Below are 18,069 nucleotides of genomic sequence, written 5' to 3'. Positions count from 1 at the left end.
CAAGTGGAAGTGAAAAATGGCCAAGCACCCTTTCTTCTTTTTGGTAGAAATAGGAAATGTAACCTGTAAATTCATGTTCCATAGAAGTGACAGTGAGAATCCTTACTTCTCTTCCCTGAATCCGGAAGTCAGGGAAGGAAGATTTTCTTTCTGAAATCAGCTAGCAAATTTGCTGTGTACAGGATGAGGTCCATGGCCCTGAAATCAGGGGCTATCTATACATAGCAGGACTGGGTGTCTGGGTACCCATTTCTCCTTCCAAGCAAAATGAACAGCCAGGTGCAATGCTCAAAATGCTGCTCACCGAGAGGCTTTCGCTTCATCCCTGTCACTCAGGAATGCCCCAGAGAAGGATGCCACCATTTGTAGGTGGTACCCGCATGTCAAAGAGCAACCAAAGAAGACTCAGGAGAATTTAGGCTTCTATACCTTCAGCTTCCTTGAGATCTTCCTGTATATCCCTATTCCAGTTTTCGGAATCCCATTCCTTCCCAACCAATGCCCTCCTTTAACAGAAGACACCTCGTGATACTGTGGACTTGATTTACATTAATTGGTTTAGTGTTCAGAAATCTTAGCCCTGTGGCTATAAGAAATCGGGTTTCTTTAAGGGCAGATGATAGAAGTTTTCAGGTTATTTACGCAGAACTTGAGCCGGCAACTGGAAACCCCGAGTTCATCCTTTTCTTTGTCCCCTTTCTCATCATACACCTTAGTTTGGCTAAAATGTCCCAAGATACCAAATACATGAACACCCAGAACTTTACCTGTATAAGTATTTGATTAAGAGTCTACGTTAGTGGGGCGCCTGGGTGGCTCAGTCAGTTGGGCATCCGACTTCAGCTCAGGTCGTGATCTCTCTGCTTGCGAGTTCGAGCCCCGCGTCGGGCTCCGTGCTGACAGCTCGGAGCCTGGAGCCTCCTTCGGATTCTGTGTCTCCCTCTCTCTGCCCTTCCCCTGCTCACGTTCTGTCTCTTTCTCTCAAAAATAAATAAACGTTAAAAATTAAAAAAAAAAAAATTTCCTAGGAAAAGAAAAATTGGTGTTGAAAGCTCACAATGCTGGTCTGGCACATATAACAAGGGCTGTGCCTGCGGCAGCATTTCTGACAGTGGCTGGAGGGTGAGTAGAGGGGGACCGTCCACCCCAGCCTGCGGAACCGGGTACTGCATCACGGCCCCAAGCCCGACCTTGGACGGCGGTGTGGCCCACCTTATACCAAGCCACCCCCCACCCCGCCCTGCAACCTGAGGCCTTGGAGCCACACAAGCTGGGATGAAGCCCACTCAGCTACTGTTTTCTTGCTCTTTGGCTGTGGGTGAGTGACTTCACATCTGGGCACCTCTGCTGTGCCCTCCTCGGGGCACCGATATTGTGTCCTCCTCAGGATATCGTATCTGGAGGCACGTGACATCCACCCGCCCCTTATTGGGGATGTTAAACGTGATCATTTGGTCAAGGCTGTCTGATTTCTCTGCTGTATAATCGCTATCGTTTCCTTTATAACTAATAAGTAGTCTGTGTGGAGACACTTTAGAACTATGCAAATGAGGGTGCCTGGGTGGCTCAGTCGGTTGAGCATCTGACCCTTGATTTCGGCTCAGGTCGTGATCTCGCGGTTCATGAGTTCAAGCCCCATATCTGGTTCTGCACTCTCTCTCTCTCTCTCTCAAAATTAAATAAATAAACATTAAAAAAATAACATTATTCTTAAAAAAAGAACCATGCAAATATACTGCCCCTCATCAAAAATCCCCACCCCGAGAGTTAGCACCCGTTGGACGTTCTTGTCTGAACCAGCCTTCTCCGTGATGGTTGCACAGCGATTTTCCAACCCCAGATCCGCCTCCACATTTACCTACTGGCTTTTCCCCTCAAGCAGAGCCCTACCCGCTCACCGATTTACTTATTATTGATACGGAATTGTGAATTCCTGTTTTCTTCTTTCAATGTGTATCTTTGATTTTGATCTATGATCTACATGGACTCCTGTGGCTCCGTTACCCATTCAATAATAGTAATGTAATAAAAATAATATTTGAGGACCTATTGTACAGTGACTCCCTGTGACCCCCATGGAGTCATGCTTTCCTGTAACCCTCAAAGCTTAGATGATTTAATTTCCTCCTGTAGATCTAACTCTGCCCTAGACTCTGGCACAACTAGAGAGACCCCAAGCTCTCCAGCCTAAGTTTCAAATAAAAGCATGTTAACCTCGAAGTCCCGATTATGATGGCCCTAGCACACGCTCCCCGCTGACAGAACTTTGGCACTTGTCCATCCCGTCCCCGAAGCCTACGTCAGTTAATGATGAGGTGCCTGCAGCGGTGTCTTGTGTGGTCATCCACAGACTGTGGTGTTCTTCCCTCGTAACCCCTCCGTGAGATCCTTTGTCTCTGGGACTCCTCACTTCCACGACTGAAGATGTCCCCTGGGAACGGGCCACCCAGTGAGGCCAATGTGTATCTCTCCAAGGACTCCCGAAGCTGCAAGACCCTTGATATACACCTGCTCGTGGCTGGTCTCATGTGGATGGGCTCAGACAGAGCCATACGGTCCAATGAGGCTGTGAGACCCAGGAGATCTAGAATCAGCAGTGCCTATTACAGCAATTAATTCCTGTCCCACTCGATGTTGATGCCTCTGGTGCTGGCTAGTCTCTGCCCTGAATCCCACTTCCCCACGTGTGGGTCCAGACCCGAACTGTGGTTACCAGGCCCCCATCTGCACGGTGCTGTACTTAAGACTGGGCTTCCCCTTCTGCATGTCGAATCTGCATGAGGCTGGAACTCAGTTCCACCTTTGTCCAGCCCGACCAGTGTTTCAGGACTTTGTGTTTAAGGCATGACCACGGATTCTTTTTCACACCGAAATCAAACATGAGGAAATGCGAAAACCTGAGTTTCAAATTGTGTCTTCATATTTAAGGAATAAACACTTGTTGAACACTTCCGAGCCCTCTCAATCGTTACCTACCTTGGCAAAGAACAATCACACATACACACACACGCGCGCGCGCACACACACACACATTGATGTTCCCTGTATCATTGTGGTCATTTGAAAATTTGGAAGCAAATTGGGTGTCCATTTGGACACCTCTCCTGTTTCTTTGGACAGGGAAATACGTAAAGTATGACACCACAATGCAGCAGCTAAAAGGAGTAAAATAGGCTTGGAAAGATGTTGATGGCATTTTGTTTAAAGGAAAAAGGATAAATGTGATCCCATTTTTGGAGAGAAACTCAACAAAACTAAAGCTGTTTCTTTAAACATTTGATAAAATCAATAAGCTTCTAATCAGACTAAGAAAAAGATAGAGGATTCAAATTACTAATACCAGAAATGAAAGATGAGACATCACTACAAACCCCATCAACATGAAAAGAAAACTAGGGGAATGTTCGGAACAATACTAGGCCCACAAATTTGATAACCTACGGACCAATTCCTTCAAACACACAATCTGTCAAACCTCACACAAGAAGAAACAGACAATGTGAGCAGGTTTATATCTAATAAGAAACCGAATCCATAATTAATAACTTTCCAAAACAGAAATCCCCAGGCCCAGATGGGTCCATGGGTGAATTCTACCAAACCTTTAGAGAAGAAATTGTATCAATTCTCTACAATCTCATTCAGAAGGTAGACGCAGAAGGGATATTCTTAACTCATTCTGTGAAGCCAGTATTAACCTAATATAATTGATCACGAGAATAAAAAATGTATACGTAAATTTGGTTTCATCAAAATTAAAAACTTTCATGTGTCAAAGGACACTATCAACACATTTAAAAAGTATTCACAGAATGGGAAAAGTTATTTGCAAATCATATAGCTGATAAGACTCTGGTATCCAGAATATTTAAATAATGCTTGCAACTTAATAATTAAAAGCCAAAAAACCCAAATTTTAAAACCATTCTCATATTTCTGGGATAAACACCACTTGGTCATGATGTATTATCCTTTTAAAATACAAAGGTTCAAGGGCACCTGGGGGGCTCAGTTGGTTAAGCGTCCGATTCTTGGTTTCGGCTCAGGTCGTGATCTCACGGTTCATGGGATCGAGCCCGGAGTCAGGCTCTGTGCTGCCAGCATGGAGCCTGCTTAGGATTCTCTCTCTCTCTCTCTCTCTCTCTCTCTCTCTCTCTCTCTGCCCTTCCCCACTCACGCATGTCCACGCTTTCTCTCTCAAAATAAATAAATATTTTTTTAAGGCAAAGGTCCTGTTTTTTAATGTTTATTTATTTATTTTTGAGAGAGAGATAGAGAGAGAAAGAGAGTGCACACACAAGCAGGGGAGGGGCAGAGAGAGACAGAGACAGAGAATCCGAAGCAGGCTGTGGGCTCCGAGCTGTCAGCACACAGCCAGACACAGGGCTTGAAGCCACGAACTGGGAGATCATGACCTGAGCTGAAGTCGAATGCTCAACTGACTGAGCCACCCAGGCGCCCCCAAAAAAGGCAAAAGTTCTGAATGGATACTTCTCGATGAGACACCCACCTGACCGATAAGCTCATGAAAAGATACTTAACCTTGTTATCCATTTCGGAAACATAAAACAAAATCAAAAACAAAAATCAAAATCAAAAACATAGTGAGCTGCCATGTCATACCCTATAATTAAAAAATAGAAAACTCACCAGTGTCGGTGAAGATATGGAGAAACTGGTACCCTCACGCCTTACTGGTGGGACAGTAAAGTGGTGCAGCTCTGTGGAAAACAGGCCGGCGGGTCCTCAAAAAGTTAAACGTAGGAGTCACCCTACAACCCAGCAATTCCACTCTTGGGTAGAAACCCGAGAGAGCTGAAAATACATGTCCACGCAAAAAACCTGTACGTGACTGTTCAGAGCAACATTGTTCATCATAGCCAAACAGTGGAAACAACCCACTGATGGATGGGCCAAGGAAATGTGGTTTATCCACACAAGGGGATAGTATTCAACCATAAAATTGAATGAAGTAGTGATACATGCCACGATGTGGATGAGCCTTCAAAACATTATACTAAGTGGAAGAGGTCAGTCACCAAAGGTCACGTATTGTATGATTCCACTTAGACAAAACGTCCAGAAGAGGCAAAAACATAAAGACAGAAAGTAGATCAGTGGTTCGCCAGGGGATGGAGGGACATGGGGAACCGGACTGACCGCTAACAAGTGTGAGATTTCTTTTGAGGGCACTGAAAATGTCCCCGAATTGGAGAGCAATGATGGCTCATAAATATTGTGAAATATGCCGGAAACGACGGAATCCTGCCATTTAAAATGGCAAATTTTTGGGGCGCCATAAAATGGCAAATTTTATGTTACGTGAATTTCACCTCGACTTAAAATCATCATCATCGCCATCATACGTAACTGGTACATTAATAAAATGTGATTTCGGCTAACATACAAATGCAGCTTTTTAAAAACGTACCCTTTAGGATCCCTTCCCACTCCAAAACTGCCTGACTCTATTCTCAGTGGGATCCGGGGGCTCGGGTGACTCCTGCATTGTCGACCCCACCTGCCTTTGGAGACACGCTGGGTGACCAGTGATGGGGCCAGGTTGTGACGTGAGGTCTTGGGTGGGGATAGGGAGGTTGGGGGTGGGTCAAGCGGGAAGCCAGGAGGTGGGAGAGGAGGGATTAGTCAAGGCTCCCTGTCTCCCTCTGACACAGCGCACTACAGTTTTCTCCGACCTTCCTCTAGCTTCGGGCTGTTTCAGTTTCTTGGAGCACAACGTGCAACAGGGAAGCATCATTTCTGCCTCAGGACACACAGGAGGTGTAGATATAGGTGAGTTCCTTTATGTGTGTAACTTGTGTTTTCCTCTAATGTTAATAGCTTGTACCACGGGTTTTTCAACTCCCTGTGGGCATCGGAACCAACTGGAGAGCTGGTAAATGTGGAGAGTGCCAAGCCCTCATGGGGATTCCCCCAAATCTGCATCGCTAAGGTCAGGCATTGTTATTCTTAGTGGTTGGATAATTTAAATCTGGGTTTCTCGATCCAAGTTATATGGCGGACAGGAAAAGCTACATTTGCTCTCTTGGAGCTGAGGTGGGCAAGCAGAGAGACAGGGAGGGAGAACAGTGACAGGCAAAAGGGAACCGGGCTCCTAGAGAGGAACTCGGAGAGTCACTTGGTGCCATTCTCCCAAGCCCAGCCCAGAAGCTTTTGAGTAAATGAATGAATAACCAACAGAAGAGTGGAATCGCTTTTACAGACGTCCAATACCCCTTTAATTTCTGAGTTGGCATCATGAGTGGGTATTGAGCTTTGTCAAATACTTTTCTGCATTGATCAAACAGTGTCATGTGGCCTTTGTCTTTATTCTGTTAATGCAAAAAGGATTTAAATTGCTTGATTCTTCAGACATTAAGCCATTCTCATATTTCTGGGGTAAACACCGCTTGATCACGACGTATCCTCCTTTTAAATTATGTTGCCGATTTGATGTGCTAATACTTGGATAAGGATTTTTGTGTCTGCGTTCATGAGGGATATGGGTCTGTGGTTTTCTTTATTGTGCTGGTTTTGTCTGGTTTTGGTATCAGGGTGACGGTGGCCTCATGAAACGACCTGAGCAATATTCCATCCTGTATCTCACATCGTTTGTCTAAGATTGGTGTTACCTCTTCCTTAAATGTTTGACAGAACGTATGAGAAAAAAAATCATGTGGTTCTGGAGTTTTCTTTGTGGGAAGGTTTTTTTTTAATAGTTAATTAAATTTGTCTCACAAAGGTAGGACTTTTCGGATTTGCCATATCACTTCATGCCAGCTTTGGTAGGTTGAATTTTTAAAGAAATGTGTCAATTTTATGTAAGTTGTTGAATCTGGCATAAAATTGATCATAATAGTTCTTTGTCATTTATTCTTTTTGTTTTTTTTCTTTGTTAGTCATTTAAAGTTGGTAAGATCTATCTGTAGAGCAATAATCTACAGCAATAACCATTCTTTCAAATCTGCTATTCAGAATTTGTGTCCTCTTTCTTTCTGCTCTCAATGTAGCTAGAATTTTATTATATTTCAAAAAAAAATTTTCAAGCAACCACTTTTGGTTTTGCACATTTTCTCTCTTCTTATTCTCTATTTCTTTATTTCTTCTTTTATCTTTATTTCCTTTCTTCTACTTTCTTTGGGTTTTAATTTGCCCTTTTTTTTCCCGCCCAGCTTCTGAATCATTGATTTCAGATCCTTAATTTTAGGCCTCTTTTCTTTCTACCCTAAGCATTGAAAGGTATAAATTTGTCTCTAAGTATGCTTCAGTTGTGTGCCATGAGTTTTAACACGTGCCATTTATTCTTAGTATTCAGTTCCAAATATTTCACAGTTTGCCTGTGAATTTTTCTTTGACTCAGACTCTTTAGAAGCATATTGCTTTAGGGGGCACCTGGGTGGCTCCGTCCTTTAAGCGTCTGACTTCAGCTCAGGTCATGATCTCACGGTTCATGAGTTTGAGCCGCACGTCAGCCTCTGTGCTGACAGCTCAAAGCCTGGAGCCTGCTTCGGATCCTGTGTCTCCCTCTCTCTCTCTCTTCCCTCCCCCTGCCCCGTCTCCTTATCTCAAAAATAAATAAAAACACTAAAACAATTAAAAAAAAAAAAGTATGTTGTTTTCCTTCCAAATTATTTTGGCTCTTCCAGATATCTTATGGTTATTGGTTTCTACTTCCTTTTGGTTCTTTCATAGATCTTTTTTTCTCCTTCTCTGCTGGGATTTCCCTGTCCATTCATTAAGGATATATTTCCCTGTAGTCTCTGGGGCACAGTGAAAAGAGTTGCATTCCCATGCATATCTGTAGATTCTAATATCTGGGGCATCTCAGGGTCAGTTTCTTATCTTTTTTTTATACATTTATTTTCTTTTGGGGAGAGCGCAAGCAGGGGAGGGACACAGAGAGGGGGACAGAGGATCCGAAGCGGGCTCTACGCTGACAGCAGCGAGCCTGATGTGGGGCTTGAACCCACGAACCGTGAGATCATGACCTGAGCTGAAGTCAGATGCTTAGCCGACTGAGCCACCGAGGCGCCACGTTTTTGAAGAGGGGCCACGTTCTGCTTTTTCTCCCTGTGCTGCACAGGTGGCATTGTAGCCTCATCATCGTGGACGTTATGCTGTGCAGACCGGATTCTGTTTCATTCTCCTGAAAAGTTTTGATTGTTTTTATATGTTGTTGGTTTCCGCACATAATCAACGTGGCCGGCTCACATTCTAAACTCGGCCTCCCCTGACGTGGGCAGTGAGTCCATTTCAGGTCGGTGCCTCCGGTTTTCCCAGGGGACATTCCTGGTTCAGAGGTCAGCTAGAGAGTGAGGACAGCCTCTCTGTGACGTCCCCTCACCTCCTCTCCAGTGGCTGTGGTTGTCCTAAACTCAGCCCTCTGGTTTTTCAAGACCAAAAAATGGTGACTTTGCTACTGGAATTCCAGCTGCCCCTCATGACCGGGTCCTGCCCCGAGGCCAAAGCCATAAAAGTAGGACTCCCACCATTCAGCCGTTCTCCTTTTTCAGATGCCCAGTCCCTTCCGATGTTTACCATGTTTTGGTAGCTCAGCAGTGCCCACAGGAAGGTTTCTGGGTTCGCTTTTCATTTTTGTTCCAGGGTTTGTACATAGTTCACCGGAGCTTACTTAGCCTTTACTGAGAAGTGAAACCCACTTAGTGTTATCTTCACCATAGTAAATAATTCAGTACTTGGTAACCTGGCAGAACAGGAACTGGAAAGTTCTCTTACCAACCCACTCAAGCTGCACCACTCAGGACCACAGAGCAGGAAAAGACTAGGCGAGGCGGGAGATAGCGACATTGAGTACTTTGGTCACTGGCTTCCTGTCATCCCAGACCAGCCCGAGGACTTCTTTTATTCTGGAGAGTTGAGCGGAAAATGTGAACTCCACTACAAGGAGAGACGTGTGACTAGTCTGCTTCGGTGATTCCACACAAATCATCAGCGCAGGAAGCCACCCCATCTCTCCGGTGCTTTCTTCGGTGGTCACAAGAGATGTGACAACACCGAGAGTGTGTAAAGCCACTTGTTTTTTACTAAATTAAAAGAGGGACAAGGTACCTACCTCCTTTGTCAGGAGAAGCCATTTCATTTTGAGAAATTTCCAACCACGCAGCTGGGGCGCTGATGTTAAGAAGATGGGTCGGCCTCCACAGGGTCTGGGTCAGGGGAAGACAAGAGCCAAGCAGCAGACTTGGGGATCACCTATACGACGTAAGGGGTGCGTACAAGGCTCCTGTCCCAAACTACCTGCACGTCCAACTAGTCACACGACAGGAGGTCCCAGACTTTTGTACGATTTCTGATGTCATTCTGAACTACAAGCCTCTTGCAGACAGAGACTATTTATTAGTCGTGTTTTCACCCAACAATCCAGCATCTGTCACAGGGCCTGCCCTACGTCACAGGCCATCAGGTACTGTTGTATTGAATCAGATGTAAGCACCTACTTTCTAAATGTCAAAAAAATGAAAAGACCCGGACAGAATGAAAAGCTAAAAAGCACAGCGGGTTGGGGCGCCTGGGTGGCTCTGTGGGTTATGCTTCCAACTCTCGATTTCGGTCCAGGCCATGATCTCACCGTTTGTGAGAGTGAGCCCTGCATCGGGCTCTGCACTGACAGGGTGAAGCCTGCTTGGGATTCTCTCTCTCCGTCTCTCTCTTTCTCTCTCTCTCTCTCTCTCTCAAAATAAATAACCTTTATTTTTCTACTTTTAGTGTTTATTTATTTGTCAGAGAGCGCAAGCTGGGAAGGGGCAGAGAGAAGGGGGGACACAGGATCCGAAGCGGGCTCTGAGCTGTCAGCACGGAGACTGACGTGGGGCTCAAACTCACAACCCACGAGATCGTGACCTGAGCTGGCGTCAGACAATCAACCCACTGAGTCACCCAGGCCCCCCTAAATAAATAAACTTTAAAGCAAAGGCGAAAAAGAAAAGGCCCAACGGGTTGACAAGACTAAGGAGTGCTCTTAAAATCCGTAAGAAAACAGTATTAAAAATAGGACACGTTGGAGACCCCCTTTGTTATTCCTCCCGCCCCTAACTAGGTAAGTGAGACACTCCGGCTACCTTTCCAATTCTCCTTCTCCAAATACAAGGCAGGAGAGCCTAGGTCTGGCTCCCGGCTTGGCCCTCCTCCCTGCTCCCTGGCTCTATTAACACTGGGAAGGCCATTTCACCAGTCGGAGCCTCAGTGTCTCTGACGGCCTTGCAGACAGTCACGGCATGGAGGGAGCAGAGGAGTAGCCTGTGCCAGCGCGGTGCCTGGCACCTAGTAGGTGACGAGGGGGCCCCTACGTGGTGCAGGCAGCCGCTTCGCCCAGTCTCCCGTCTTCCTCCCCAAAGCTTCACTCACCTCTTTCAACGAGAGTTCTGGCTCTTCCGTCACGTTCCCTGTCCTCTCCTCGGCCTTCTAGTCTCCCCGTTTCCAAAACCCCACTAGCGCCGAGGATTGAATCGATGTGACTCCGTGCGGGTTTCTTAGCGACTTCCCTCCGACCGGATACTTAGGTTGCTTCCGCTTGCTTGCCTCTGTAGGAAGTTCTGTAAACCAGACTCCCGCGTGAGGCGGCTTTCTGCTCTGGGAGTTAATCCTCCGCGTCAACCGGCCTGACGCCATCTTGGACAAACCCACCATGGTGACCACTCTGTGACCTGGAGCCTTCTTGAGCACAGTCCCCCCCCGCCCCCCCCCCCCCCACACACACCACCACCACCACCACCATTCTTTCTTTTTTGTCCAACCATGGGCATGATAAAGAACTCGTAAGAATACACTTGGGGCATAGCGGCCTTGACCTGCTCTGGAGACAAGACTATGACACACAGCTACTCTCAAACATTTCCTCCTGAGAGTCTCCCAGGATGTACTCCCCATCCTCTAGGGCTATAAGATCAGGTCTTATGGGAGGCGGGGTGCAGAGATCTACTCGACTCGCAGCCATCCAAGACAGACTTCTGTCCATAAGATCCTTTACTAAACCATTTCTTGGCAAATTGGACCAGTCAGCTTTTTTTTTTTTTTTTGCCTCATGGCTCCTTTGGTCCTCAGAGGTCACTCTGCATATACTTTCTTCCATAGAACATCTGTGTTAGTGACGATTTGGTCTCCCAGAGTCTCAGTGTTCATCGGAGTCTTGAGATTATTTCCTACCTGAGTTCACATGGGAGATGTTTGCTCCTTTCTTTTTGGACCTGTTCCAAGAGAAGCAAGCTTCCTGAAACAATCCTGCCGTCAGGATTTATGGAAGGAAGGAGAGGAGGGGGAAGAAAGAAAGAAAGAAAGAAAGAAAGAAAGAAAGAAAGAAAAAAGAGAGAGGGAGGGAGGGAGGGATGGAGGGAGGGAGGGAGGGAGAGATAGGGGGAGAGACAGAGTGAGGAAGGCAGGTAGGCAGAGTCAATGCTCACTTAGACACTTGGTAAATAGACGAAGGAACAATGTGGGGATCCTTAGCCCTGTTTTATAGATGAGGACCTTAGGGTCAGGAAGGTTAGATAGCTTGCCCAGAAATACAGTAATGGGGCCCAAATTTGACCTCAGTTCTTTGAATCTGGTTCTGCTGCTGTTTCTCATACACACCTACTGGGAGACTGGTCTAGCTTAGTGCTACTCCAATGCCAGGCTTCAAGAGAAAGTGGGCTTGTGACAGAGTAAATGAACGTGAATGAATGCACCACTTCCCCCATCAAGAGAGCCTGGCTGAAAAAAAAAATGCCCACCAAATTATACAGTTTGCTTAGTGGCTTCATGTTTCGGCAAAAGTTCTTAGTCTCATTACAAATAGTTCATGATGGGCGGCTGGACCATGGACCACACTTTTTCTTTTTTATGTTTTATTTATTTTTGAGAGAGAGAGAGAGAGAGAGACAGAGCATGAGGGGGGGAGGAGCAGAGAGAGAGGGAGACACAGAATCTGAAGCAGGCTCCAGGCTCTGAGCTGTCAGCTCAGAGCCCGATGCGGGGCTCGAACTCATGGACCGTGAGATCATGACCTGAGCTGAAGTCAGATGCTCAACTGACTGAGCCACCCAGGCGCCCCTGGACCACACTTTTTTATAACGTGGGTCCTATCGATCCTAGCCTAACCATGTGGCTTGAAACTCCTCATCTCTTTCATTTCAGATGCTCTCCATGTCTAGATGGAGCCCTCAGGCATCCCAGAGTCCACCACTCCTTTTGACTATGACGATCAGAGCTTTCTGTGTGAGAGCAAGAACTTCGCCTTTGCCACCCTCAGCACCACAATCCTGTACTTCCTGGTGTTTCTCCTCAGCCTGGTGGGCAACAGCCTGGTGTTGTGGGTCCTGGTGAAGTTCGAGAGCCTGGAGTCCCTCACCAACGTCTTTATCCTCAACCTGTGCCTCTCAGACATGGCCTTCTCCTTCTTGCTGCCGGTGTGGATCCTGGGGTACCACTGGGGCTGGGTGCTGGGGGACTTCCTCTGCAAGCTCCTCAACATGATCTTCTCCATCAGCCTCTACAGCAGCATCTTCTTCTTGACCATCATGACTGTCCACCGCTACATGTCGGTGGTGAGGCCCCTCTCGTCCATGCGCGTCCACACCCTCCAGTGCCGCGTGCTGGTGACCGCGGCCGTGTGGGCGACCAGCATCCTGTCCTCAATCATCGATGCCATCTTCCACAAGGTGTTTCCTTCGGGCTGCAACTATTCGGAAGTCAGATGGTTCATAGCCTCGGTCTACCAGCACAACATCATCTTCCTGCTCTCCGTCGGGATCATCCTGTTCTGCTACGTGGAGATTCTCAGGACCCTGTTCCGCTCGCGGTCCAAACGGCACCACCGGACGGTCCGGCTCATCTTCACCATCGTGGTGGTGTACTTCCTCAGCTGGGCTCCCTACAACCTGATCCTGTTTCTACAGACACTGCTGAAACTCAGGGTCATCCAGAGCTGCGAGTTCATCCAGCAGCTGGATTACGCCTTGCTCATCTGCCGCAACGTCGCCTTCTCCCACTGCTGCTTCAACCCGGTGCTCTACGTCTTTGTCGGGGTCAAGTTCCGCAGGCATCTCAAAAGTCTGCTCCGGCACTTCTGGCTCTGTCGGCAGCAGGCGTCCAGCATCCCCCCTCACACCCTGGGCACCTTCAACTATGAGGGCGCCTCCTTCTTTTGAAAGGGAGTTCGGTGGTGCAGGAAGGAGCACTGTGGAGGGCACCGTGGGGAATGCCAAGGCCATGGGGCTGGGGGCCAAAGCAGTACCTTTCCACCAGCAGGTCCCACTTGTCGCCCCTTCTGCAGAAAGTGGCTCCCAGCTGGAAATGTTATACTGCCATCCACAAAAACAAGCCTTGAATTCTGACTTCATCACTCTTGCCTTTATTAATTCATTGGCTTAGACATCGCTTTGTTCAGAAGGCTCTGAGACTTGGAAGGAGTCCCAGAAAGGAGGATCTTCCAAGACTTCATGAAGGTCCGAGACTCAGTCCTTTCCAGCAGGTGCTACTGGCCTAATTCTTAAAATTGGACCTTCAGTCTTCCCCAGCCAAGTAAAACGCCTCCAAGCCTGGCCACCCAGGTGCAAATACGTCATGGAACCTGTAGCCGGAGGTGAAGAGGAGAAGGCTTCACATGCTCTCTAAGCTCCAGCCGAGGGCTGTTATTAGTAGCTACTTTATTCAACAAGCATATATTCCGTGCTTCCCGTGTGCAAAGTCCCACTGTGGGGACTGTGGAAGACTCTGGAATTCAAGGAGTTACAGCCGAATGTACCTAACTGGGGTGCACGTCCGAATCACCTGGGGAGCTTTTCCAAAGGCCCCGCTCCCGAACTAAATCAGGTTTACAGATCGGGACCAGGTTTGTTGTATGGAAAGGTTAGAAGGTGGCTTTCATGTACGTCCTGGGGATGTGAAGCTATGGGACAGTGTAGGAGGCAGGCATGTGTGCTGCTAACCAAAAAGCAAGGTCACGTGACAGCCATTGCCACAGAGACGAATAAGCGTGGTGCTCTGAGAGTGTAGACTAGGGAAGAAAGGTTAATATCTGTAAACTAGCCTCCTGGGGCAAGAGGCACGTGCCCCCCAGGCGTGCCCCCCAAAATACATACATTGGAAGAATAGTGACACCTGTCATTCTTTGCTCCCACTCATACACAGTGATGGAACACCAGGGCCCATGCCTAGCAGGTCGGAAGACCAGGTTCCTGCCCGCAGGAAGTTTGGGAAAGTTCCTTGGTGCCAACTTGCAGGGGCCCGGAAAGACTTCCTGAGGTGTTGGGGCTCTATCTGCAAGAGATGAGGAGCCGCTGAGGGTCTTGAAGCGCCCCGGGGTCCATTCAGAGCACACTGGGTGGGGAAAGAGAGGCACCGCAGAAGGATGCTGAGGAAGCCAGGTCATCTGGGGGTGGAACCACGGACACGCAGCCACCGTGGGCAAGAACAACTCTGAGGGAATGGGGGAAGGGCAGAGTCAGCAGGACTGGGCCGTGGGGGTGGAGGGAGGGGAAGCGCAAGACTCAAAGATGACTCAGGTTTGGAACGGGCGTGGCCAGGGAAGGCGGGTGCCACCCACCAGGCAGGTGGAGAACATTCCTGGTGACAGTGATGAATCTGAAGGGTCAGCTCAACATCCATCCTGAGAGCAGGAGGTGTTGCAGGAACCTTCACCCTGGGTGCCTTGGCCAAGGTGGGTGTTTACTTATCTGGACCTTTGGAGCTGGGCTCTTGGCATTCGGAGGGAGGCAGTGGTATCTCATCATCTTTATATCCTCCAAGCAAATGCTTCATGCAGAAGGTGGCACTTAGTCCATTCGTTCCTTCCCCCAAAGAATCATGGGCCGAATATGCAGGGGCCACCTCACGTGAAAGAAGCTGGAGCTATGATATGCAACACGTCTCCCATCTAGCTGCAGGTTTTCAGCATCCAGATTGCACTCTGACTATGCTTATTTTAGGATGTGCTCACGTTGGCCCTGCAGACGGTCTCAGCCGGCAGTCACTGAGGACTGAGCGGAGCCAACCCCTCCAAAACCAGCCGGCACAGCCGTCCGGTCAGGCAGGGGCCAGACCGTCTCACCAGCAGCCCGCCTCTGCACAGTTACCAAACGCATTGAGTCTCGGGCCCTCATGAAGGGATAAAGCTCTCATGGACTTGCCAGCCAATAGGTGGGGACATCACTCACCACGGACAGAAGAAACAGCAAAAGGAAAGAGGTAATGAGGTAGTCGTGGCTCAGAGTTAAGCCTTCGGGCTTCTGATCGGGGTAGTCATTCAGCACCCCCTTCAAACTAGTATTATTAAGGTGTTGTTTGACTTTTATTCAGAGGGCAGGCTGAGCCCTGGGAGAAGGGGAGACGATTCCAGCTCGCAACCCCCCCAACCAACGCAGTGCGGTCTTAACGCCACTCTTCCTGGAAGGCAGGTTGGGAGGGGGGTCGTCACCACAGACGCTCGCCTCGTTTGCTCCTCACCCATCCCATCCCTTCACCTCCAAAGATGTTCGTCTAAGCATTTCCTCCGACGCATTCAGCCGTACCCCTGAGAGCACTTCACTAAACGCAGTCGTGTCCATGTCCTTACGTTTCTCGTGATGGTTCGTCATCTCCAAGGGTAGAGAGTAGAGCGTCTTCTCTTAATTTAGTTCCTTGGGAAACCGAGGCAAGAGGCGCAGAGAAACAGAGACGTGATGGGAAGACGCCCTATCAGAAAAGGAGCCTATGGGCAACACTGCTGAAAAAAAATCAGCCAGAGCACTGCACACTAGTGGCCACCTTGACCGCACACTCTGTTGGCCACAACCTCCTGCTGTCCCCTCCCTCTGCCCACTGAACCACAGCTGCACTCTTGTGGGCCTGTCCCACGAGAGTCAATAAAAGTTGCCCTGGACACAGGGCTGCGGACCTTCTGCTGCTCCGGGAACACAAAAAATCCACGGTAGTTCCTAGGGAAGATGTCTTCACAGCATTCCCACCACCCCACTCTCTTGGACAAAACCCGGAAGGGAGGAGCCTTGCTGGTCTCTGAATAGGAACTCCAAGCCCAGGGCAGCCCCAGACCTCAGATGACCCCAGCCAGAATGGAAGTTCCTCAAGGGCAGAAGCCACGTGTGGCCGATCTAGAACCTCCCTCAACGCCCGGCAATGTTTGTGGTTGGTTGAGTAAGTGAATAGGAGAGCATCTTTCTGGCTTTTTCCTACTTCTGTTTTTTCTTTCCACACTTGCTTACATTATACCTTCTGGTCAACACCAGGCACTGCCCAATGGCGTCCCATGACTCTTCCCTATGGCCCATCAGCCCACACATCGCCTGGTTTGCTGAACTCCTGACAGCTTTCATTTGTAAAGCCGCCCTGTGACGGGACAAAGAGGCCCATGAGTCTGGAAAAACCAGGAGAACAGATCCCAAAGTAGATTGTCTGAGAAGGCCCTTGGGATGTGAGCCTTGGACCCAAACCCCAAATCTAAGGTCCTTTACTGAATCACTGTGACCATGGGCCTCCGAGACTCTCCGCGTCCTCATCTGTAAAACTGTATAAATGCCAAAAACACAAAGACAGACTCTATTCACACAATGAAGATACACATGAGATCATGTGTGTAAAAGTACTTGCTTTGCCAGTGATTCAGCCCCAAATAGGAATTACGACTGTAATCATCTCATAAAGACAGAAAGCATCATTGTATCATATGCACAAATAAAAGAGTAGCGTGTATGGACTCATCCCTGGCTGTGTTCCTCTCATTTCTACCTAGGTCTTTATATAAGATTCCTAAAAGTCCTCTGCTTGAGAGGGATCTGGGTTAGGATTCAGGGTGAAGGGAGGGATACAGGAAGAGGATGGGGCATAGAGTGTGGAACAAGCCTTGTGTGGGTCAGGATGGTGGGAAATTTGCTCCATTTAGGCCTTAGGCAAAATTATCCGGGAGGCCAATGTGTCTCGAGTGCTCTGTGGCTCTCGAGTTTTCTGTCCCTGTCTCTCCCCTGGGCTGTCTTCAAGTCCAAGGTTTTTTCCCCCCCGATTTCATGACCCACTGTGTTGGAACAAGGACTTTTCAGAGATCAGCCCTCTAATCAGAAGGAATGCTATGCTTCCTGCCGGGAGTTTGGGGCATCCTGAAAACTTGGTGGGAGATACTTTGCAGGTTTGGGGGAAGTTTGGGAAGGGGAAGAAGGATTATCCTGAACTATGCTCTCCACTTTGGGGCCAGCCCAGATTTTAGGTGTGGGTGGTTGTAACTGCCCCCGCACCCCACCCCACCCCCGCCCTGCTACACACACACTCCCAGCTCCTCGACAAGAGAAAGTGTGGCCAGAGGGCCCAAAGGAGGACAATGGAAGCCTGGTTCCTTGACTTTGACCATTTCAGAAAATCAGAGGTGAGCATCACTCATGGTTAGAGAGAAGATATGGGCAATGGATGGGCATGGAGAACTGGGTGGTTACAAGGATTAGAGGTGGGCCCGGGGATAAGAGGGGGCATGTGGACCTGCAAGATGTTCCTGGCCACGTGTGTACAGGCCTGCTCTGTGTGAAGGCAGAGGGAAGCCCATGTTAGGGGGCGTAAGACTGCAAAGAAGGATTAGCACCACTCTCAAGTTGGTCAGCCTCTGGTCATTCTTATTTGGAGAAAGATTTCTATAGGATTACTCTAGTCCCAAGGAATTGGTGGTCCTTTTTCCAGATGACTTAACCTTGACTCAGAGAAAAGTATATGACTCGATTGTCCACACAACTGGGAATGCACGCCTTAAACACGTCACCTTAAACGTGTCATTAAAACTATTATTCCAAGGCACCTTGCAATGAACTATGGGAGTTTGGGGAAGGAAGTACCCACTTGTATCTGTCCCCCCACTTTGGTTACAATTGGTTCAACAATCTGCCTCTGGTTTTCTTCCAAAAATAAGGATAATGTGAGTTAAAACAACAACAACAACACTGAACATTACTAATTTTTCAAAGCATCTTGTTTATTTAATTTTTTTCAACGTTTATTTATTTTTGACACATAGACACAGTGTGAGCAGGGGAGGGGCAGAGAGGAGAGGGAGACATAGAATCCGAAGCGAGCTCCAGGCTCCGAGCTGTCAGCACAGAG

At 48.2% G+C, this 18,069-nt stretch overlaps 1 protein-coding gene across 1 annotated transcript; it reads left to right on the top strand.

Annotated features, from left to right (window-relative positions):
* Window positions 1–5,669: 5,669 nt before the first annotated feature.
* On the top strand, window positions 5,670–16,691 carry XCR1 (X-C motif chemokine receptor 1). The gene is made up of 2 exons (XM_040445118.1): window positions 5,670–5,793; window positions 12,133–16,691. The coding sequence occupies exon 2, from the start codon at window positions 12,150–12,152 to the stop codon at window positions 13,143–13,145; it is 996 nt and encodes a 331-aa protein (XP_040301052.1). The 5' UTR covers window positions 5,670–5,793; window positions 12,133–12,149; the 3' UTR covers window positions 13,146–16,691.
* The last annotated feature ends 1,378 nt before the right edge of the window (window positions 16,692–18,069 follow it).

Source organism: Herpailurus yagouaroundi, unplaced genomic scaffold (assembly GCF_014898765.1).
Source record: "Herpailurus yagouaroundi ecotype Mexico unplaced genomic scaffold, PumYag 193, whole genome shotgun sequence".
NCBI lineage: Eukaryota > Metazoa > Chordata > Mammalia > Carnivora > Felidae > Herpailurus > Herpailurus yagouaroundi.
The sequence above is the reverse complement of the archived record's forward strand: the minus strand, read 5'-3'. Positions and strand labels throughout refer to the sequence as shown.